Source organism: Scyliorhinus canicula, chromosome 10 (assembly GCF_902713615.1).
Source record: "Scyliorhinus canicula chromosome 10, sScyCan1.1, whole genome shotgun sequence".
Lineage (NCBI taxonomy): Eukaryota > Metazoa > Chordata > Chondrichthyes > Carcharhiniformes > Scyliorhinidae > Scyliorhinus > Scyliorhinus canicula.
This window is the reverse complement of record NC_052155.1, coordinates 1,453,167-1,476,468: the sequence shown is the minus strand read 5'-3', so window position 1 is coordinate 1,476,468 and position 23,302 is coordinate 1,453,167. Positions and strand designations below refer to the sequence as shown.

Sequence of the window (23,302 nt, the reverse complement as noted above, 5' to 3'; positions counted from 1 at the left end):
CGTCAGAGATGCTGCGTCAGAGATGCTGCGTCAGAGATGCTGCGTCAGAGATGCTGCGTCAGAGATGCTGCGTCAGAGATGCTGCGTCAGAGATGCTGCGTCAGAGATGCTGCGTCAGAGATGCTGCGTCTGAGATGCTGCGTCTGAGATGCTGCGTCAGAGATGCTGCGTCAGAGATGCTGCGTCAGAGATGCTGCGTCAGAGATGCTGCGTCAGAGATGCTGCGTCAGAGATGCTGCGTCAGAGATGCTGCGTCAGAGATGCTGCGTCTGAGATGCTGCGTCTGAGATGCTGCGTCTGAGATGCTGCGTCTGAGATGCTGCGTCTGAGATGCTGCGTCTGAGATGCTGCGTCTGAGATGCTGCGTCTAAGATGCTGTGTCAGAGATGCTGCGTCTGAGATGCTGCGTCAGAGATGCTGCGTCTGAGATGCTGCGTCAGAGATGCTGCGTCTGAGATGCTGCGTCAGAGATGCTGCGTCAGAGATGCTGCGTCTGAGATGCTGCGTCAGAGATGCTGCGTCTGAGATGCTGCGTCAGAGATGCTGCGTCTGAGATGCTGCGTCTGAGATGCTGCGTCAGAGATGCTGCGTCAGAGATGCTGCGTCAGAGATGCTGCGTCTGAGATGCTGCGTCTGAGATGCTGCGTCAGAGATGCTGCGTCAGAGATGCTGCGTCTGAGATGCTGCGTCTGAGATGCTGCGTCTGAGATGCTGCGTCTGAGATGCTGCGTCTGAGATGCTGCGTCTGAGATGCTGCGTCTGAGATGCTGCGTCTGAGATGCTGCGTCAGAGATGCTGCGTCTGAGATGCTGCGTCTGAGATGCTGCGTCAGAGATGCTGCGTCTGAGATGCTGCGTCTGAGATGCTGCGTCTGAGATGCTGCGTCTGAGATGCTGCGTCTGAGATGCTGCGTCAGATGTGGCAGGGGGATGGGAACCAAATGAGGAGGTTAGTAGAGAGTAAGGAGGTAGTAAGTTATGCGTGCAGTCAGAGAAAATGGGTGAGATTCTTAACGAGTACTTTGCATCAGTATTCACCGAGGAGAGGGACATGGCGGATGTTGAGGTTAGGGATAGATGTTTGATTACTCTAGGTCAAGTCGGCATAAGGAGGGAGGATGTGTTGGGTATTCTAAAAGGCATTAAGGTGGACAAGTCCCCAAGTCCGGATGGGATCTATCCCAGGTTACTGAGGGAAGTGAGAGAGGAAATAGCTGGGGCCTTAACAGATATCTTTGCAGCATCCTTGAACACGGGTGAGGGGTCGGAGGACTGGAGAATTGCTAATGTCCCTTTGTTTAAGAAGGGTAGCAGGGATAATCCAGGTAATTATAGACCTGTGAGCCTGACGTCAGTGGCAGGGAAGCTGCTGGAGAAGATACTGAGGGATAGAATCTATTCCCATTTGGAAGAAAATGGGCTTATCAGTGATAGGCAGCATGGTTTTGTGCAGGGAAGGTCATGTCTTACCAAATTAATAGAATTCTTTGAGGAAGTGATTGATGAGGGAAGGGCTATAGATGTCATATACGTGGACTTTAGTAAGGCGTTTGATAAGGCTTCCCAAGGTAGGCTGATGGCGAAAGTGAAGCCGTATGGGGTTCAGGGTGTACTAGCTAGATGGATAAAGAACTGGCTGGGTAACTGGAGACAGAGAGTACTGGTGGAAGGGAGTTTCTCAAAATGGAGAAGGGTGACTAGTGGTGTTCCTCAGGGATCCGTGCTCGGACCACTGTTGTTTGTGATCTACATAAATGATCTGGAGGAAGGTATAGGTGGTCTGATTAGCAAGTTTGCAGATGACACTAAGATTGGTGGAGTAGCAGATAGTGAAGGGGACTGTCAGAGAATACAGCAGAATATAGATAGATTGGAGAGTTGGGCGGAGAAATGGCAGATGGAGTTCAATCCAGGCAAATGCGAGGTGATGCATTTTCCAATTCAATTTCCAGTTGAAGATCCAATTCAAGAGCGAACTATATGAACTATATATTCTCAGTCACTTACTCACTCAGATATTCTCAGTCACTCCCTTTGCCGGTTCGCGCATGCGCCGGTGATCAGCTGCCGCTGACGTCACCACCGGCGCATGCGCGCTGGGGGATTCTCTTCCGCCTCCGCCATGGTGGAGGCCGTGGCAGCGGCGGCAGAAGAAAAAGAGTGCCCCCACGGCACTGGCCTGGCTACCGATCGGTGGGCCCCGATCGTGGGCCTGGCCACTGTGGGGGCACCCCCCGTGGTCCGATCGCCCTGCGTCCCCCCCTCCCAGGACCCCGGGGCCCGCTCGCGCCGCCGATCCCGTCGCAACCAGAGGTGATTCAAACCACAGCGGCGGGGTTGGCCTCTCAGCGGCGGGACTTCGGCCCATCGTGGGCCGGAGAATCGCCGCAGGGTGCTCGCCGATCGGCGCGGAGGGCACGCCGATCGCCTGGGGCCGGTGAAAATCCTGCCCCCGCCGTGGGGTCGGAGAATTTCACCCAGGATCTGGATCGGCACAGGCTTGGAGGGCCGAATGGCCTGTTCCTGTGTTGTAATTTTTCTTTGTTCCCTTTGCCTGAGATGTTGCGCCTGAGATGTATTGTCTCGGTGGAGGTTGAAGTGAAATCTGGGCATGATCACGATGGACGGTACATTTAGGAGCTGAATACTGGGATGTGCGCCTCCTGGTCCTGGGGCTGATGTTATGAAAGTGAAACATGTGAACAATTATTGAAGAAGTCAGCATTTCTGCAGATGTTTTGAGCCTCATGGCTGGTCCTTCGTCATTTTTGTACAATGGAGTTAAAAGCTGCAAGAAGAAACAAAAATTCTAAAACCAAAACAGGCCAATCTGCAAGTGTGGCAAGTGGTTTGCGTGAGGTTGCTTCCTCAAAATCCTTATATTAATCATTCTTATATTCTATTATATTTATCGTGTTTTCTGTCAAAGTCTGGCTAAGGTCTGCGGTGTAGGAAGGTGCTGCTGGATACCAAACTACGCAAACCTTGGGTTACACGGACCCAAGACTACATGGAACCAGAGCTGCGAGGACACCAGATTGCACAGACCCAAATTATGCGGACCCCAGACTGCGCAGACGCCAGGTTTCACGAACATCGGCTACGCGAATCTAGGGCTTCGTGAACCCACGGCTGCGCAGACCTGGGTCTCCGTGGACCCGGGACTATGCAGACCCAGGGCTGGGCTGACACTGGCCTGCGCGGACACTGGCCTGCGCGGACACTGGCCTGCCCGGACACTGGCCTGCGCGGACACTGGCCTGCGTGGACACTGGCCTGCGCGGACACTGGCCTGCCCGGACACTGGGCTGGGCGGACACTGGGCTGGGCGGACACTGGGCTGCGCGGACACTGGCCAGGGCGGACACTGGCCTGCGCGGACACTGGACTGTATGTACCCTGGGCTGCGCGGACACACTGGGCTGCGCGACACTGCTGCGTGGACACTGGGCTGTATGCACCCTGGGCTGGGCGGACACTGGGCTGGGCGGACACTGGGCTGGGCGGACACTGGGCTGGGCGGACACTGGGCTGGGCTGACACTGGGCTGGGCGGACACTGGGCTGGGCGGACACTGCGCTGCGCAGACAATGGGCTGAGCGGACACTGGGCTGGGCGGACACTGGGCTGGGCAGACACTGGGCTGGGCGGACATTGGGCTGTATGCACCCTGGGCTGGGTGGACACTGGGCTGGGCGGACACTGGGCTGGGCGGACACTGGGCTGGGCGGACACTGGGCTGTATGCACCCTGGGCTGGGCGGACACTGGGCTGGGCGGACACTGGGCTGGGCGGACACTGGGCTGGGCGGACCCTGGGCTGGGCGGACACTGGGCTGGGCTGACACTGCGCTGGGCGGACACTGGGCTGGGCGGACACTGCGCTGGGCGGACACTGGGCTGGGCGGACACTGGGCTGGGCGGACACTGGGCTGGGCGGACACTGGGCTGGGCGGACACTGGGCTGGGCGGACACTGGGCTGGGCAGACACTGGGCTGGGCGGACACTGGGCTGGGCAGACACTGGGCTGCATGCACCCTGGGCTGGGCGGACACTGGGCTGGGCAGACACTGGGCTGCATGCACCCTGGGCTGGGCGGACACTGGGCTGGGCGGACACTGGGCTGGGCGGACACGGGGCTGCATGCACCCTGGGCTGGGCGGACACTGGGCTGGGCGGACACTGGGCTGGGCGGACACTGGGCTAGGCTGACACTGGGCTGGGCGGACACTGGGCTAGGCTGACACTGGGCTGGGCTGACACTGGGCTGGGCGGCCACTGGGCTGGGCGGACACTGGGCTGGGCGGACACTGGCCTGCCCGGACACTGGCCTGCGCGGACACTGGACTGTATGCACCCGGAGCTGCACGGACACACTGGGCTGTGCGACACTGCTGCGTGGACACTGGGCTGTATGCACCCTGGGCTGGGCGGACACTGGGCTGGGCGGACACTGGGCTGGGCGGACACTGGGCTGTATGCACCCTGGGCTGGGCGGACACTGGGCTGGGCGGACACTGGGCTGGGCGGACACTGGGCTGTATGCACCCTGGGCTGGGCGGACACTGGGCTGGGCGGACACTGGGCTGGGCGGACGCTGGGCTGGGCGGACGCTGGGCTGGGCGGACGCTGGGCTGGGCGGACGCTGGGCTAAGCGGACACTGGGCTGGGCGGACACTGGGCTAGGCTGAGACTGGGCTGGGCGGACACTGCGCTGCGCGGACAATGGGCTGGGAGGACACTGCGCTGTGCGGACAATGGGCTGGGCGGACACTGCGCTGTGCGGACACTGGTCTGGGCGAACACTGGGCTGGGCGGACACTGGGCTGGGCGGACACTGGGCTGGGCGAACACTGGGCTGGGCGGACACTGGGCTGGGCGGACACTGGGCTGGACGGACACTGGGCTGGGCGAACACTGGGCTGGGCGGACACTGGGCTGGGCGGACACTGGGCTGGGCGAACACTGGACTGGGCGGACACTGGGCTGGGCGGACACTGGGCTGGGCGGACACTGGGCTGGGCGGACACTGGGCTGGGCGGACACTGGGCTGGGCGGACACTGGGCTGGGCGGACACTGCTGTATGCACCCTGGGCTGGGCGGACACTTGGCTGGGCGGACACTGGGCTGGGCGGACACTGGGCTAAGTGGACACTGGGCTGGGCGGACACTGGGCTGGGTGGACACTGGGCTGGGCGGACACTGGGCTGGGCGAACACTGGGCTGGGCGGACACTGGGCTGGGCGGACACTGGGCTGGGCGGACACTGGGCTGGGCGAACACTGGGCTGGGCGGACACTGGGCTGGGCGGACACTGGGCTGGGCGGACACTGGGCTGGGCGGACACTGGTCTGGGCGGACACTGGGCTGGGCGGACACTGCGCTGGGCGGACACTGGGCTTGGCGGACACTGGGCTGGGCGGACACTGGGCTGGGCGGACACTGGGCTGGGCGGACACTGGGCTGGGCGGACACTGGGCTGTGCGGACACTGGGCTGGGCGGACACTGGGCTGGGAGGACACTGGGCTGGGCGGACACTGGGCTGTATGCACCCTGGGCTGGGCGGACACTGGGCTGGGCGGACACTGGACTGTGCGGACACTGGGCTTGGCGGACACTGGGCTGCGCGGACAATGGGCTGGGCGGACACTGGGCTGGGCGGACACTGGGCTGGGCGGACACTGGGCTGGGCGGACACTGGGCTGTATGCACCCTGGGCTGGGCGGACACTGGGCTGGGCGGACACTGGGCTGGGCGGACACTGGGCTGGGCGGACACTGGTCTGGGCGGACACTGGGCTGGGCGGACACTGGGCTGGGCGGACACTGGGCTGGGCGGACACTGGGCTGTATGCACCCTGGGCTGGGCGGACACTGGGCTGGGCGGACACTGGGCTGGGCGGACACTGGGCTGGGCGGACACTGGGCTGGGCGGACACTGGGCTGGGCGGACACTGGGCTGGGCGGACACTGGGCTGGGCGGACAATGGGCTGGGCGGACACTGGGCTGGGCGGACACTGGGCTGGGCGGACACTGGGCTGGGCGGACACTGGGCTGGGCGGACACTGGGCTGGGCGGACACTGGGCTGGGCAGACACTGGGCTGCATGCACCCTGGGCTGGGCGGACACTGGGCTGGGCAGACACTGGGCTGCATGCACCCTGGGCTGGGCGGACACTGGGCTGGGCGGACACTGGGCTGGGCGGACACTGGCCTGCCCGGACACTGGACTGTATGCACCCGGAGCTGCACGGACACACTGGGCTGCGCGACACTGCTGCGTGGACACTGGGCTGTATGCACCCTGGGCTGGGCGGACACTGGGCTGGGCGGACACTGGGCTGGGCGGACACTGGGCTGTATGCACCCTGGGCTGGGCGGACACTGGGCTGGGCGGACACTGGGCTGGGCGGACACTGGGCTGTATGCACCCTGGGCTGGGCGGACACTGGGCTGAGCGGACACTGGGCTGGGCGGACGCTGGGCTGGGCGGACGCTGGGCTGGGCGGACGCTGGGCTGGGCGGACGCTGGGCTAAGCGGACACTGGGCTGGGCGGACACTGGGCTAGGCTGAGACTGGGCTGGGCGGACACTGCGCTGCGCGGACAATGGGCTGGGAGGACACTGCGCTGTGCGGACAATGGGCTGGGCGGACACTGCGCTGTGCGGACACTGGTCTGGGCGAACACTGGGCTGGGTGGACACTGGGCTGGACGGACACTGGGCTGGGCGAACACTGGGCTGGGCGGACACTGGTCTGTATGCACCCTGGGCTGGGGGGACACTGGGCTGGGCGGACACTGGGCTGGGCGGACACTGGGCTGGGCGGACACTGGGCTGGGCGGACACTGGGCTGGGCGGACACTGGGCTGTATGCACCCTGGCTGTGCGGACACTGGGCTGGGTGGACACTGGGCTGGGTGGACACTGGGCTGGGCGGACACTGGGCTGGGCGGACACTGGGCTGTGCGGACACTGGGCTGGGCGGACACTGGGCTGGGCGGACACTGGGCTGGGCGGACACTGGGCTGGGCGGACACTGGGCTGGGCGGACACTGGGCTGGGGGGACACTGGGCTGGGCGGACACTGGGCTGGGCGGACACTGGGCTGGGCGGACACTGGGCTGGGGGGACACTGGGCTGGGCGGACACTGGGCTGGGCGGACACTGGGCTGGGCGGACACTGGGCTGGGGGGACACTGGGCTGCACGGACACTGGGCTGGGCGGACACTGGGCTGGGCGGACACTGGGCTGGGGGGACACTGGGCTGGGCGGACACTGGGCTGGGCGGACACTGGGCTGGGGGGACACTGGGCTGCACGGACACTGGGCTGGGCGGACACTGGCTGGGCGGACACTGGGCTGGGCGGACACTGGGCTGTATGCACCCTGGGCTGGAGGGGACACTGGGCTGGGCGGACACTGGGCTGGGCGGACACTGGGCATGGGCGGACACTGGGCTGGGCGGACACTGGGCGTATGCACCCTGGGTCTGGCGGACACTGGGCTGGGCGGACACTGGGCTGGGCGGACACTGGGCTGTATGCACCCTGGGCTGGGCGGACACTGGCTGGGCGGACACTGGGCTGGGCGGACACTGGGCTGGGCGGACACACAATGGGACTGGCTGCGGACACGGGACTGGGCGGACACTGGGCTGGGCGGACACTGGGCTGGGCGGACATGGGCTGGGCGGACACTGGGCTGGGCGGACACTGGGCTGGGCGGACACTGGGCTGCCCGGACACTGGGCTGGGCGGACACTGGGCTGGGCGGACACTGGGCTGGGCGGACACTGGGCTGGGCGGACACTGGGCTGGGCGGACACTGGGCTGGGCGGACACTGGGCTGGGCGGACACTGGGCTGGGCGGACTCTCGGCTGGGCGGACACTGGGCTGGGCGGACACTGGGCTGGGCGGACACTGGGCTGGGCGGACACTGGGCTGGGCGGACACTGGGCTGGGCGGACACTGGGCTGGGCGGACACTGGGCTGGGCGGACACTGGGCTGGGCGGACACTGGGCTGGGCGGACTCTCGGCTGGGCGGACACTGGGCTGGGCGGACACTGGGCTGGGTGGACTCTCGGCTGGGCGGACACTGGGCTGGGCGGACTCTCGGCTGGGCGGACACTGGGCTGGGAGGACACTGGGCTGGGCGGACACTGGGCTGGGTGGACACTGGGCTGCCGTGACAAGGTCCCAGTGTGTAAAATTAAAATGCATGGGATTGGGGGTAGTCAGTTGAGGTGGATAGAAAACTGGTTGGCAGACATGAAACAAAGAGGTGGGATTAATGGGTCCTTTCCAAATTGGCAGGCAGTAACCCGTGGGGTACCACAGGGATCGGTGCTGGGACCCCAGCTCATCACAATATATATTAATGATTTAGATGAGGGAACAAAAGTAACATCTCCAGATTTGCAGATTGTCATAATATACACCAGTATATCATGGTGCAGACACACACTGATGGACACACACAGGGACCAATCAACATGTACAAACACCGCAGCCAATCACCAGTTAGAATACACACACTATAAAGGCAGAGGGTACCACGGTTCCCGCTCATTCTGGGTGCTGCCTCTCAGTGTAACAAGAACTCATCCAGCCCAGCACAGACTTACACCACGTGCTGAGAGAATCAACTGGTTCGGACAAGGCTTAGGTCTCTAGTTCAAGTTGGCATCATTTAGACCCACAGTCATCGTGTGTTAATTAGTTAGAAGTAGTTAATAAAATTGAGTTGAACCTTCATCAGTGTTGGAAGTGTCTGTTCATCCCTCAAGTCTACACTAGCCAACACTTCATGATACCAGGAGTTGAGGGATGCTCGCACTTCTGAGACCTACCTTTCAGTGATCTGCCTTCCACCAGTCTCGCGCCATCCTACAGAATGGACTCCGTTCGCCCGCCGCCGCCTCTCCGCATTGCAGGGAATCTGGGCTCCAACTGGAAACTTTTCAAACAGCGTTTCCAGCTGTACCTCGAAGCCAGGGACCTGGAAGCTGCCTCGGACGCACGGGAGATTGCTCTCTTCTTCTTCACAGCCGGGGACCACGCTCTGCACAATTGCAACTCGCCCACCTTCGATGAGGGGGAGGACAAATCGAAGTTCAAGACCATAATTCTGAAGTTCGACAGCCACTGCGCGGTGGAGGTCAACGAGAGCTTCGAGAGATACATGTTTCAGCAGCGAATTCAGGGTAAGGACAAGCCTTTCCAGTCCTTCATTACCCACCTCCGCGTCCTTGCGCAGTCCTGCAACCACGGGTCCACCTCTGACTCCACGCTCCGTGACCAGATTGGTTTTGGTGTCCAATCTGAGCCCCTGCTCCAGCAGCTACTAAAAGTAAAGCAGCTCCCTCTCTCTACGGCCATTGAGACCTGTGTACTTCATGAACAGGCCTCCACGCGCTACTCCTACATAGAACATAGAACATTACAGCGCAGTACAGGCCCTTCGGCCCACGATGTTGCTCCGTCCTATGAAACCCTTCTAAAGCCCATCTACACTATTCCCTTATCGTCCATAGAACATCCAGGCTACTGAAATGGTGCGGCAAGCCCCTTAGGGGCTGGTTTAGCACACTGGGCTAAATCGCTGGCTTTGAAAGCAGACCAAGGCAGGCCAGCAGCACGGTTCAATTCCCGTACCAGCCTCCCCGAACAGGCGCTGGAATGTGGTGACTAGGGGCTTTTCACAGTAACTTCATTGAAGCCTACTCGTGACAATAAGCGATTTTCATTTTTCATTTCATTACGAGGCAGAACGGGTCCAAATGATGAAATCTTTTCAGGCTCTGGATCTGAACAATGGCGGCCATTTTGTGCGCTTTTCGCGGAGTCCCGTGCTTACACACAGCGAGCGTGCTGACGTCACGGGCCACTTCGTGCAGCTGTGCGCTATGCTGGATCGCCCCGCGCATGCATGGTGGCACAACGAATGTCCCGATGCTCCGGCGTGCGGCAACTGCGGCTCCGCCCATTTAAAGCGGCAATGTCCCGTGAAGTCCCGACGCTGCCTGCAGTGTGGCAAACGAGGCCTCTACGCTGCAATGTGCAGATCTTCCATGCCTGCTGCATTTCGAAGGTCCACCCAGCCCCACAGAGACGTCAGGGCTATCCAGCCTGCCATCAATGAACCTACTCTACACCTTGATTCCGACTGTGCCTGCAATGACCCACAGGTCCCGTTCCAAATCGGCATCGTTACTACAAACAGGATGTCCCCAAAGCGTGGCACTGAACCCGTCCACGTCCACAGCGTCAGCCAGGATGATGAGTGGTGTGCCACCCTTACGGGCAACCAGTCCCCTGTCAGGTTCCGCCTGGACACTGGCGCTGCTGCCAATCTCATCGCGTTGTCTGATTTCCGCAAGCTCTGCGTACAGCCTGCTGTCCTGCCATCTGCGTGTAAATTGCTGGACTACAATGGCAATGCCATCGCCGCCAGCGGCTCCTGCCACCATGAGGTGACACATCGTGCTCACACAGTCATTCTCCCGTTTGAGATTGTTGCTGCCTCAAAAGCCTCCTTGCTTGGTGCGCAGGCATACAAGCTGCTCCACTTAGTGCAGAGTACTCTCTCTCTCTTCAAACGATGTGTCTGCATCCTCGGACACAGACTTCAGGGTGCAGCTCGACTCCATCATCCAGCAATACCATGATGTTTTCGAAGGCATGGGCACGCTCCCCTACACGTACAAAATCTTACTCAAGCCCAACGCCACGCCTGTCGTTCATGCACCTCGCAGAGCCCCAGCGCCCCTCAAGGACCGCCTGAAGCAACAGCTCCAGGACCTCCAGGACCAAGGAGTCATCTCTAGGGTCACGGAACCCACAGACTGGGTAAGCCCCATGGTCTGCGTCAAGAAACCGTCCGGTGAGCTGCGGATCTGTATTGATCCTAAAGATCTGAGTCAGAATATCAAGCGGGAGCACCACCCGATTCCGAAACGTGAGGAGCTCATGTCCGAGATGGCCCACGCCAAACTATTCTCAAAGCTGGATGCCTCGAAGGGTTTCTGGCAGATCCAACTAGATGAGTCAAGCAGGAAGCTGTGTACGTTTAACACACCCTTTGGCAGGTTCTGCTACAACCGGATGCCATTCGGCATCATCTCTGCGTCCGAAGTTTTCCACCGGATCGGGGAGCAGATGATGGAGGGGATCGACGGCATCCGGGTATATGTCGACGACATTATTATCTGGTCAACCACCCCGCAGGAACACATTGCCCGCCTTCAGCGTGTTTTCAGGCACATCCACGAACACGGCCTCCGCCTCAATAGGGCCAAATGCTCCTTCGGCCAGCCGAGTATCAAGTTTCTGGGGGATCACATCTCCCACCAGGGGGTGCATCCGGACGAGGATAAGATTGCAGCAATCACGTCCATGAAGACGCCCGATGACAAGAAAGCGGTTCTCCGGTTCCTGGGTATGGTGAATTTCCTCAGGAAGTTCATCCCGAATCTCGCCTCACACCACGGCCCTCAGAGACCTGATTGGCAAAACCACAGATTTCCGATGGCTCTCTGCTCACGAGCATGAATGGCGGGAGCTGAAGGCCAAGCTTTCCACGGCCCCAGTGTTGGCCTTTTTCGACCCGACCAAAGAGACCAAAATCTGTACTGATGCCAGTCAATCGGGGATTGGTGCCGTGCTCCTGCAACGAGACGTTGCGTATGCGTCGCGGGCGATGACTCCCACAGAGCAGCGCTATACGCAAATTGAGAAAGTGTGTCTCGGCCTTCTCACTGGAGTCGTGAAGTTCCACGACTACGTCTATGGACTTCCGCAGTTCACAGTGAAACCGACCACTGCCCGCTTGTAAATATTATCAAAAAGGATTTGAATGACATGATGCCTCGCCTCCAGCGTATCCTACTCAAGCTGCGCAGGTACGACTTTCAGCTGATCTATACCCCTGGCAAGGACCTTGCCGTTGCCGATGCCCTCTCAAGGTCGATCACAACTCCGTGTGATCACGACGGCTTCATTTGCCAAATAGATGCTCACGTTCAGTTTGCAGCCTCCCATTTGCCAGTTACGGATGCACGACTGATGCAAATTCACCGCGAGACAGCGGCTGACCCACTTCTGTAGCGTGTAATGCGTTTAATGTCAGACGGGTGGCTGAAGGGCCAATGCCCACAATTTTACAACGTCTGCGATGACCTGGCGGTCATCGACGGGGTGCTCCTGAAATTGGATCGCATCGTTGTCCCACAAGCATGCGCCAGCTAGTGTTGGAGCAACTCCATGAAGGCCATTAAGGGATCGAGAAATGCCGCCGCAGGGCCAGAGAAGCCGTCTACTGGCCGGGCATCAACGATGACATTGCCAATGTGGTGCTCAACTGCTCTACCTGCCAGCGTTTTCAGCCCCGCCCAACCACGGGAGACCCTGATGCCCCATGAGCTCGTCACATCGCCTTGGACCAAAGTGGGCATCGACTTGTTCCATGCATTGGGCAGGGACTACGTCATCATCATCGACTGCTTCTCCAGTTACCTGGAGGTCATCAGGCTGCACGATCTCACATCCTCGGCTGTGATTAGGGTGTGTAAGGAGACATTTGCTCGACATGGCATTCTGCTGACGGTCATGTCAGACAATGGCCCCTGTTTTGCGAGCCAGGAATGGGCCGGCTTTGCCCGACACTAACTTTGAGCACGTTACGTCCAGTCCCCTATACCCCCAATCCAATGGGAAGGCGGAAAAGGGGGTCCACATCGTTAAGCGGCTCCTCAGCAAGGCCGCCGACGCCGGCTCAGATTTCCATCTTGCTCTGCTGGCCTATCGCTCCGCCCCGCTCTCCACCGGCCTATCGCTCCGCCCCGCTCTCCACCGGCCTATCGCTCCGCCCCGCTCTCCACCGGTCTATCGCTCCGCCCCGCTCTCCATCGGCCTATCGCTCCGCCCCGCTCCCCACCGGCCTATCGCTCCGCCCCGCTCTCCACCGGCCTATCGCTCCGCCCCGCTCTCCACCGGCCTATCGCTCCGCCCCGCTCTCCACCGGCCTGTCGCTCCGCCCCGCTCTCCACCGGCCTATCGCTCCGCCCCGCTCTCCACCGGCCTATCGCTCCGCCCTGCTCTCCACCGGCCTATCGCTCCGCCCCGCTCTCCACCGGCCTATCGCTCCGCCCCGCTCTCCACCGGCCTATCGCTCCGCCCCGCTCTCCACCGGCCTATCGCTCCGCCCCGCTCCCCACCGGCCTATCGCTCCGCCCCGCTCTCCACCGGCCTATCGCTCCGCCCCGCTCTCCACCGGCCTATCGCTCCGCCCCGCTCTCCACCGGCCTGTCGCCTGCTCAGCTGCTAATGAGCCGCACCCTCAGGACGACGGTGCCATCGATTCTCACCCCCAAGCTCGGCCATGTCCCCGTGCTCCACCGCATCCACATGTCTCAGCTGCAGCAGAAAACTTCCTACGACTCACAGGCTGCTGGCCTTCCCGACATCCATCCACTCGACAAGGTTGGCATCCACCTCCCGGATGGTGGCTGGTCTGCGCCTGCTGTCGGTCTAAGGCAGGTGGCCCCCCGCTCCTTCTCTGGTCCACTTACCGGATGGATCCATTTGGCACAGTAACAGGCGTGCTCTTCGCCTGGTTCCAGGGTCGTCACGGGATCCTCCGACCAGCTCTGCTACTGATCCCGCCGTGGACTGTGTAGCGTTTCCGGTCGCTCTGCCTGCCCCTGACAGTGCTGCCGCCCTCCCGGCTCCTGAGCCGCCAGCCATTGCCCCAGCCTTGAGGCGGTCAACCAGAGTTTGTCGCCCACCTCAGAGACTGAACTTATGAACTCTGTACACATGTGGACTCTCTGAAATGTTTATTTTTTTCCTATATCCTTTATTGTTGCATTCGGTATCCAGTGATTTGTAAATAGATTCCTTGGTTGTTCCAGTTCATGGTAGTCATCTGCACCAGGCACCTTCCTCTGTAAATAGTCTTGTTCCCTGTATATAGCTTTGTACATATATCTTCGCACCTCACACGTAGCTCGGCACATTCTCCACACACCCACACTATTTATTAGCACCTGCCTATATCAACATTTTTTATAATAAAAGGGGAGATGTCATAATATACACCAGTATATCATGGTGCAGACACACACTGATGGACACACCCAGGGACCAATCAACATGTACAAACACCGCAGCCAATCACCAGTTAGAATACACACACTATAAAGGCAGAGGGCACCACGGTTCCCGCTCATTCTGGGTGCTGCCTCTCAGTGTAACAAGAACTCATCCAGCCCAGCACAGACTCACAACACGTGCTGAGAGAATCAACTGGTTCGGACAAGGCTTAGGTCTCTAGTTCAAGTTGGCATCATTTAGACCCACAGTCATCGTGTGTTAGTTAGTTAGAAATAGTTAATAAAATTGAGTTAACCCTTCATCAGTGTTGGAAGTGTCTGTTCATCTCTCAAGTCTACACAAGCCAACACTTCACAGATGATACAAAGTTGGGTGGGAGGGTGAACTGTGAGGAGGATGCAGAGATCCTACAGTGTGATTTGGACAAGTTGAGTGAGTGGGCAAATGAATGGCAGATGCAGTATAATGTGGGTAAATGTGAGGTTATCCACTTTGGTAGCAAAAAGAAGAAGGCAGATTATTATCTGATTGGCGATAAATTAGGAGAGAGGAATGTGCTACGAGACCTGGATGTCCTCATACACCAGTTCCTGAAGGTAAGCAGCAGGCAGTAAAAAAGGCAAATGGCCTGCTGGCCTGAGGAACCTGAACTAGGAGAATTCGAGGACAGGAGCAGGGATGTGTTGCTGCAATTATACAGAACCTTGGTGAGGCCACACCTGGAATATTGTGTGTAATTTTGGATTTGGATTTGTTTATTGTCACGTGTACCGAGGAACAGTGAAAAGTATTGTTCTGCGTACAGTCCAGGCAGATCGTTCCGTACATGAAAAAAAAATGGGCAAACATAAAGACACAATGTAAAAAGAATAGACACAGGCATCAGGTGAAGCATACGGAGTGTAGTACTACTCAGTAGAGAAGATGTGTGGAGAGATCAGTTCAGTCCATAAGAGTGTCATTGAGGAGTCTGGTAACAGTGGGGAAGAAGCTGTTTTTGAACCTATTAATGCGTGTTCTCAAATGGAGGAATGAATAAGCCGTGTGGGAGGGGTGTTTGATTATGCTGCCCGCTTTCCCCAGGCAGCGGGAGATGCAGACAGAGTCAATGGATGGGAGGCAGGTTTGTGTGATGGACTGGGCGGTGTTCACGACTCTCTGTAATTTCTTGCGATCTTGGGCCGAGCAGTTGCCAGGCTGTGATGCAGCCCGATAGGATGCTTTCTGTGGTGCATCTATAAAAACTGGTAAGAGTCCCGAAGTCTATGACCAGCTCTTTAGTTTTGCTGGCATTGAGGGAGAGATTGTTGTCGTTACACCACTCCACTAGGTTCTCTATCTCCCTCCTGTATTCTGGCTGATCGTTGTCAGAGATCCGGCCCACTAAGGTAGTGTCATCAGCAAACCTGAGATGGAGTTGGAGCCAAATTTTGCCACGCAGTCGTGTGTGTACAGGGAGTATAAGTGGGGGGCTAAGTCTGCAGCCTTGCGGGGCCCCGGTATTGAGGACTATTGTGGAGCAGGTGTTATTAATTCTTACTGACTGTGGTCTGTTTGTTAGAAAGTTGAGAATCCAGTTGCAGAGTGGAGAGCCAGGTCCTCAGTTTTGGAGCTTTGATATGAGCTTGGCTGGGATTATGGTGTTGAAGGCGGAGCTGTAGTCAATAAATAGGAGTCTGACGTAGGAGTCCTTGTTGTTGAGTCTCTGTTTTGGTCTCCTTATCTGAGGAAGGATGTTCTAGCTATAAAGGGGGTACAGCGAAGGTTTACCAGACTGATTCCTGAGATGGCAGCACTGTCCTTCAAGGAGAGATTGAGTCGGTTAGGATAGTTCTCGCTGGAGTTCAGAAACATGAGGAGGGATCGCCGAATTCTACCAGGAACAGACAGGATCGATACAGGGAGGATGTTCCTGCTGGTGGGTGTGTCCAGAACCAGGGTTTCACAGTCTGAGGATACGAGGTAGACCATTTAGGACAGAGATGAGGAGACATTTCTTCACCCAGAGAGCGGTCGGCCTGTGGAATTTGTTTCCACAGGAAGTAGTTGTCCAAAACATTGTATGTTTTCCAGAAGCAGTTCGATATCGCACTTACGGAGAAGGAGATCAAAGGATATGGGCGGAAAGCAGGATTAGGTTATTGAGTTGGATGATCAGCCATGATCAAAATGAATGGCGGAGCGGGCTCGAAGGGCTGAATGGCCTCCTCCTGCACCTAGGTTCTGTGTTTCTTTGACTCCAGGCTGCGCGGACCCTGAGCTGTAGAAACCCTGGGCTGTGCTCACTGCAGACTCTCGGAACTCTGTGCTGTGCAGACTGTAGGGAACTCTGGGCTGTGCAGACTGTAGGGAACTCTGGGCTGTGCAGACTGTAGGGAACTCTGGGCTGTGCAGACTGTAGGGAACTCTGGGCTGTGCAGACTGTAGGGAACTCTGGGCTGCGCAGACTGTAGGGAACTCTGGGCTGTGCAGACTGTAGGGAACTCTGGGCTGTGCAGACTGTAGGGAACTCTGGGCTGTGCAGACTGTAGGGAAACTCTGGGCTGTGCAGACTGTAGGGAACTCTGGGCTGTGCAGACTGCGCGGAACTCTGGGCTGTGCAGACTGTAGGGAACTCTGGGCTGTGCAGACTGTAGGGAACTCTGGGCTGTGCAGACTGTAGGGAACTCTGGGCTGTGCAGACTGTAGGGAACTCTGGGCTGTGCAGACTGTAGGGAACTCTGGGCTGTGCAGACTGTGCAGAACTCTGGGCTGTGCAGACTGTAGGGAACTCTGGGCTGTGCAGGCTGTAGGGAACTCTGGGCTGTGCAGACTGTAGGGAACTCTGGGCTGTGCAGACTAGGGAACTCTGGGCTGTGCAGACTGTAGGGAACTCTGGGCTGTGCAGGCTGTTGGGAACTCTGGGCTGTGCAGACTGTAGGGAACTCTGGGCTGTGCAGACTGTAGAGAACTCTGGGCTGTGCAGACCCTCGGAACTCTGGGCTGTGCAGACTGTAGGGAACTCTGGGCTGTGCAGACTGTGCGGAACTCTGGGCTGTGCAGGCTGTAGGGAACTCTGGGCTGTGCAGACTGTAGGGAACTCTGGGCTGTGCAGACTGTAGGGAACTCTGGGCTGTGCAGACTGTAGGGAACTCTGCGCTGTGCAGACTGTGCGGAACTCTGGGCTGCGCAGAAGAGCTCAGAGCTCTAAGAGCAGACTTATGCTATTCGGCAAGATTTAGGATGTATAGGATTGGGAAGGAAACTGCAGGGGATGGGTACAATCGGAGCTTTTTCAAGGAACAGCTACTGCGTGTCCTTGATAAGTATGTACCTGTCAGGCAGGGAGGAAGTTGTCGAGCAAGGGAACCGTGGTTTACTAAGGAAGTTGAAGCACTTGTCAAGAGGAAGAAGAAGGCTTATGTCAGGATGAGACATGAAGGCTCAGTTAGGGCACTTGAGAGTTACAAGTTAGCCAGGAAGGACCTAAAGGGAGAGTTAAGAAGAGCGAGGAGAGGACACGAAAAGTCGTTGGTGGATAGGATCAAGGAAAACCTTAAGGCTTTCTATTGGTATATCAGGAACAAAAGAATGACTAGAGTAAGATTAGGGCCAATCAAGGATAGTAGTGGAAAGTTGTGTGTGGAATCAGAGGAGATAGGGGAAGCGTTAAATGGATATTTTTCGTCAGTGTTTACACTGGAGAAAGACAATGTTGTCGAGGAGAATACTCAGGTTCAGTCGACCAGGCTAGATGGAATTGAGGTTCAAAAGGAGGAGGTGTTAGCAATTTTAGAAATTGTCAAAATAGATAAGTCCCCTGGGCCAGATGGGATTTATCCTAGGATTCTCTGGGAAGCCAGGGAGGAGATTGCAGAGCCTTTGTCCTTGATCTTTATGTCGTCTTTGTCGACAGGAATAGTGCCGGAAGACTGGAGGATAGCAAATGTTGTCCCCTTGTTCAAGAAGGGGAGTAGAGACAACCCTGGTAATTATAGACCTGTGAGCCTTACTTCGGTTGTGGGTAAAATGTTGGAAACGGTTATAAGAGATAGGGTTTATAATCATCTTGAAAAGAACAAGTTGATTAGCGATACTCAACACGGTTTTGTGAAGGGTAGGTCATGTCTCACAAACCTTATTGAGTTTTTTGAGAAGGTGACCAAACAGGTGGATCAGGGTAAAGCTGTTGATGTGGTGTATATGGATTTCAGTAAGGCGTTTGATAAGGTTCCCCACGGTAGGCTATTGCAGAAAATAAGGAAGTATGGAATTGAAGGTGATTTAGCGGTTTGGATCAGTAATTGGCTAGCTGAAAGAAGACAGAGGGTGGTGGTTGATGGAAAATGTTCATCCTGGAGTTCAGTTACTAGTGGTGTACCTCAAGGATCTGTTTTGGGGCCACTGCTGTTTGTCATTTTTATAAATGACCTGAAAGAGGGTGTAGAAGGATGGGTTAGTAAATTTGCAGATGACACGAAGGTCGGTGGAGTTGTGGATAGTGCTGAAGGATGTTATAGGATACAGAGGGACATAGATAAGCTGCAGAGCTGGGCTGAGTGGTGGCAGATGGAGTTTAATGCGGAAAAGTGTGAGGTGGTTCACTTTGGACTGAGTAACAGGAATGCAGAGTACTGGGCTAATGGCAAGATTCTTGGTAGTGTAGATGAACAGAGAGATCTCGGCATCCAGGTACATAAATCCCTGAAAGTTGCCACCCAGATTAATAGGGCTGTTAAGAAGGCATATGGTGTGCTAGCCTTTATAAGCAGGGGGATTGAGTTTCGGAACCACAAGGTCATGCTGCAGCTGTACATAACTCTGGTGCGGCCGCACCTGGAGTACTGCGTGCAGTTCTGGTCACCACATTATAGGAAGGATGTGGAAGCTTTGGAAAGGGTTCAGAGGAGATTTACTAGGATGTTGCCTGGTATGGAGGGAAGGTCTTACGAGGAAAGGCTCAGGGAATTGAAGTTGTTTTCGTTAGAGAGGAGAAGGCTGAGAGGTGACTTAATAGAGACATATAAGATAGTCAGAGGGTTAGACAGGGTGGACAGTGAGAGTCTTTTTCCTCGGATGGTGATGACCAACACGAGGGGACATAGCTTTAAATTGAGGGGTGGTAGATATAGGACAGATGTCAGAGGCAGTTTTTTTACTCAGAGAGTAGTAGGGGTGTGGAACGCCCTGCCTGCAATAGTAGTAGACTCGCCAACTTTAAGGGCATTTAAGTGGTCACTGGATAGACATATGGATGAAAATGGAATAGTGTAGGTCAGATAGGCTTCAGATGGTTTCACAGGTCGGCGCAACATCAAGGGCCGAAGGGCCCGTACTGCGCTGTAATGTTCTATGTTCTAAGTTCTATGTAGGGAACTCTGGGCTGCGCAGACTGTAGGGAACTCTGGGCTGTGCAGACTGTAGGGAACTCTGGGCTGTGCAGACTGTAGGGAACTCTGGGCTGTGCAGACTGTAGGGAACTCTGGGCTGTGCAGACTGCGGAACTCTGGGCTGCGCAGACTGTAGGGAACTCTGGGCTGTGCAGACTGTAGGGAACTCTGGGCTGTGCAGACTGTAGGGAACTCTGGGCTGTGCAGACTGTAGGGAACTCTGGGCTGTGCAGACTGCGGAACTCTGGGCTGCGCAGACTGTAGGGAACTCTGGGCTGTGCAGACTGTAGGGAACTCTGGGCTGTGCAGACTGTAGGGAACTCTGGGCTGTGCAGACTGTAGGGAACTCTGGGCTGTGCAGACTGTAGGGAACTCTGGGCTGTGCAGACTGTAGGGAACTCTGGGTTGCGCAGACTGTAGGGAACTCTGGGCTGCGCAGACTGTAGGGAACTCTGGGCTGTGCAGACTGTAGGGAACTCTGGGCTGTGCCGACTGTAGGGAACTCTGGGCTGTGCAGACTGTAGGGAACTCTGGGCTGCGCAGACTGTAGGGAACTCTGGGCTGCGCAGACTGTAGGGAACTCTGGGCTGTGCCGACTGTAGGGAACTCTGGGCTGTGCAGACTGTAGGGAACTCTGGGCTGTGCCGACTGTAGGGAACTCTGGGCTTTTCCGACTGTAGGGAACTCTGGGCTGTGCAGACTGTAGGGAACTCTGGGCTGTGCAGACTGTAGGGAACTCTGGGCTGTGCAGACTGTAGGGAACTCTGGGCTGCGCAGACTGTAGGGAACTCTGGGCTGTGCAGACTGTGCGGAACTCTGGGCTGTGCAGACTGTAGGGAACTCTGGGCTGTGCAGACTGTAGGGAACTCTGGGCTGTGCAGACTGTAGGGAACTCTGGGCTGTGCAGACTGTGTGGAACTCTGGGCTGTGCCGACTGTAGGGAACTCTGGGCTGTGCAGACTGTAGGGAACTCTGGGCTGTACAGACTGTAGGGAACTCTGGGCTGTGCAGACTGTGCGGAACTCTGGGCTGTGCAGACTGGGCGGAACTCTGGGCTGTGCAGACTGTGCGGAACTCTGGGCTGTGCAGACTGTAGGGAACTCTGGGCTGCGCAGACTGTAGGGAACTCTGGGCTGTGCAGACTGTAGGGAACTCTGGGCTGCGCAGACTGTAGGGAACTCTGGGCTGCGCAGACTGTAGGGAACTCTGGGCTGCGCAGGCTGTAGGGAACTCTGGGCTGTGCAGACTGTAGGGAACTCTGGGCTGTGCAGACTGTAGGGAACTCTGGGCTGTGCAGACTGTAGGGAACTCAGGGCTGTGCAGACTGTAGGGAACTCTGGGCTGTGCAGACTGTAGGGAACTCTGGGCTGTGCAGACTGTAGGGAACTCAGGGCTGTGCAGACTGCGGAACTCTGGGCTGCGCAGACTGTAGGGAACTCTGGGCTGTGCAGACTGTAGGGAACTCTGGGCTGTGCAGGCTGTAGGGAACTCTGGGCTGTGCAGACTGTAGGGAACTCTGGGCTGTGCAGACTGTAGGGAACTCTGGGCTGTGCAGACTGTGCGGAACTCTGGGCTGTGCAGACTGTAGGGAACTCTGCGCTGTGCAGACTGTAGGGAACTCTGGGCTGTGCAGACTGTAGGGAACTCTGGGCTGTGCAGACTGTAGGGAACTCTGGGCTGTGCAGACTGTAGGGAACTCTGGGCTGTGCCGACTGTAGGGAACTCTGGGCTGTGCAGACTGTAGGGAACTCTGGGCTGTGCAGACTGTAGGGAACTCTGGGCTGTGCAGACTGTAGGGAACTTTGGGCTGTGCAGACTGTAGGGAACTCTGGGCTGTGCAGACTGTGCGGAACTCTGGGCTGTGCAGGCTGTAGGGAACTCTGGGCTGTGCAGACTGTAGGGAACTCTGGGCTGTGCAGACTGTAGGGAACTCTGGGCTGTGCCGACTGTAGGGAACTCTGGGCTGTGCAGACTGTAGAGAACTCTGGGCTGTGCAGTCTGTGTGGAACTCTGGGCTGTGCAGACTGTAGGGAACTCTGGGCTGTGCAGACTGTAGGGAACTCTGGGCTGTGCAGACTGTAGGGAACTCTGGGCTGTGCAGACTGTAGGGAACTCTGGGCTGTGCAGACTGTAGGGAACTCTGGGCTGCGCAGGCTGTAGGGAACTCTGGGCTGTGCAGACTGTAGGGAACTCTGGGCTGTGCAGACTGTAGGGAACTCTGGGCTGTGCAGACTGTAGGGAACTCTGGGCTGTGCAGACTGTAGGGAACTCTGGGCTGTGCAGACTGTGCGGAACTCTGGGCTGTGCAGACCCTCGGAACTCTGACCAGCATCACCTCCCACGCCTAATGTATTGCACACCAACAGACCCAGACAGAAACAGAGATAAATGTTAGAATTGTTGACTAACAGTTGCATTTGCTTCATTGAAAAAGAAGCTGCTTTACGCGGTGGTGTCTGTTGTTGCCCAGTTCCGTGGTGTCGACAAGTTGTGTGCCTGAATATTAATGCTATCCCTCAGGAACAGATAAGATCATAATGTGTTTTTCTGTCCTGCCAAATAGGATTACATGCAGAATGTTCACGGCAAGGAAATCGATCTACTACGGACGACCGTCAAGGTCCCGGGTAAGAGGCCTCCGCGGGCAGCAGCTGGTAATGCCCCAAGTGCCAGTCCCAAGACCAATGGACTCACCAAGGACAGGAGTAACCTGCAATTGGCTGGCAATCAGGGTAAGTGTTGGAGTCATTCCTCCAGGTGCTGTGGCAATGCTCAATTGATGGAAGTCTGATTATGTTTGGCATTAGTGGAGAGTTTAGAATCATTTCCAGTCTGGGGTTGGTGCTACTTAAAGACTGAGATCCTTGCCAGTTGGATCTGGTTCAGCATCGGTTCCGCTCGGTGATCGGTGTCAGTTCCGGTGGGTGATCGGTGTCAGTTCCGGTGGGTGATCGGTGTCAGTTCCGGTGGGTGATCGGTGTCAGTTCCGGTGGGTGATCGGTGTCAGTTCCGGTGGGTGATCGGTGTCAGTTCCGGTGGGTGATCGGTGTCAGTTCCGGTGGGTGATCGGTGTCAGTTCCGGTGGGTGATCGGTGTCAGTTCCGGTGGGTGATCGGTGTCAGTTCCGGTGGGTGATCGGTGTCAGTTCCGGTCGGTGATCGGTTTCAGTTCCGGTGGGTGATCGGTGTCAGTTCCGGTGGGTGATCGGTGTCAGTTCCGGTGGGTGATCGGTGTCAGTTCCGGTCGGTGATCGGTGTCAGTTCCGGTGGGTGATCGGTGTCAGTTCCGGTGGGTGATCGGTGTCAGTTCCGGTGGGTGATCGGTGTCAGTTCCGGTGGGTGATCGGTGTCAGTTCCGGTGGGTGATCGGTGTCAGTTCCGGTCGGTGATCGGTGTCAGTTCCGGTGGGTGATCGGTGTCAGTTCCGGTGGGTGATCGGTGTCAGTTCCGGTCGGTGATCGGTGTCAGTTCCGGTCAGTGATCGGTGTCAGTTCCGGTGGGTGATCGGTGTCAGTTCCGGTGGGTGATCGGTGTCAGTTCCGGTGGGTGATCGGTGTCAGTTCCGGTCAGTGATCGGTGTCAGTTCCGCTCGGTGATCGGTGTCAGTTCCGGTGGGTGATCGGTGTCAGTTCCGGTGGGTGATCGGTGTCAGTTCCGGTGGGTGATCGGTGTCAGTTCCGGTCAGTGATCGGTGTCAGTTCCGGTGGGTGATCGGTGTCAGTTCCGGTGGGTGATCGGTGTCAGTTCCGGTCAGTGATCGGTGTCAGTTCCGGTGGGTGATCGGTGTCAGTTCCGGTGGGTGATCGGTGTCAGTTC

At 57.5% G+C, this 23,302-nt stretch overlaps 1 protein-coding gene across 2 annotated transcripts in view; it reads left to right on the top strand.

Moving 5' to 3' along the window:
- The window catches only part of LOC119972178 (arf-GAP with GTPase, ANK repeat and PH domain-containing protein 3-like), a 965,193-nt gene that overhangs the window by 597,276 nt on the left and 344,615 nt on the right, over positions 1–23,302 (top strand). For both annotated transcript variants that reach the window (XM_038808502.1, XM_038808500.1), the window contains exon 11: positions 22,051–22,219. In XM_038808502.1, the coding sequence (XP_038664430.1) occupies positions 22,051–22,219 (169 nt within the window). The remainder of the gene's footprint in view (positions 1–22,050; positions 22,220–23,302) is intronic.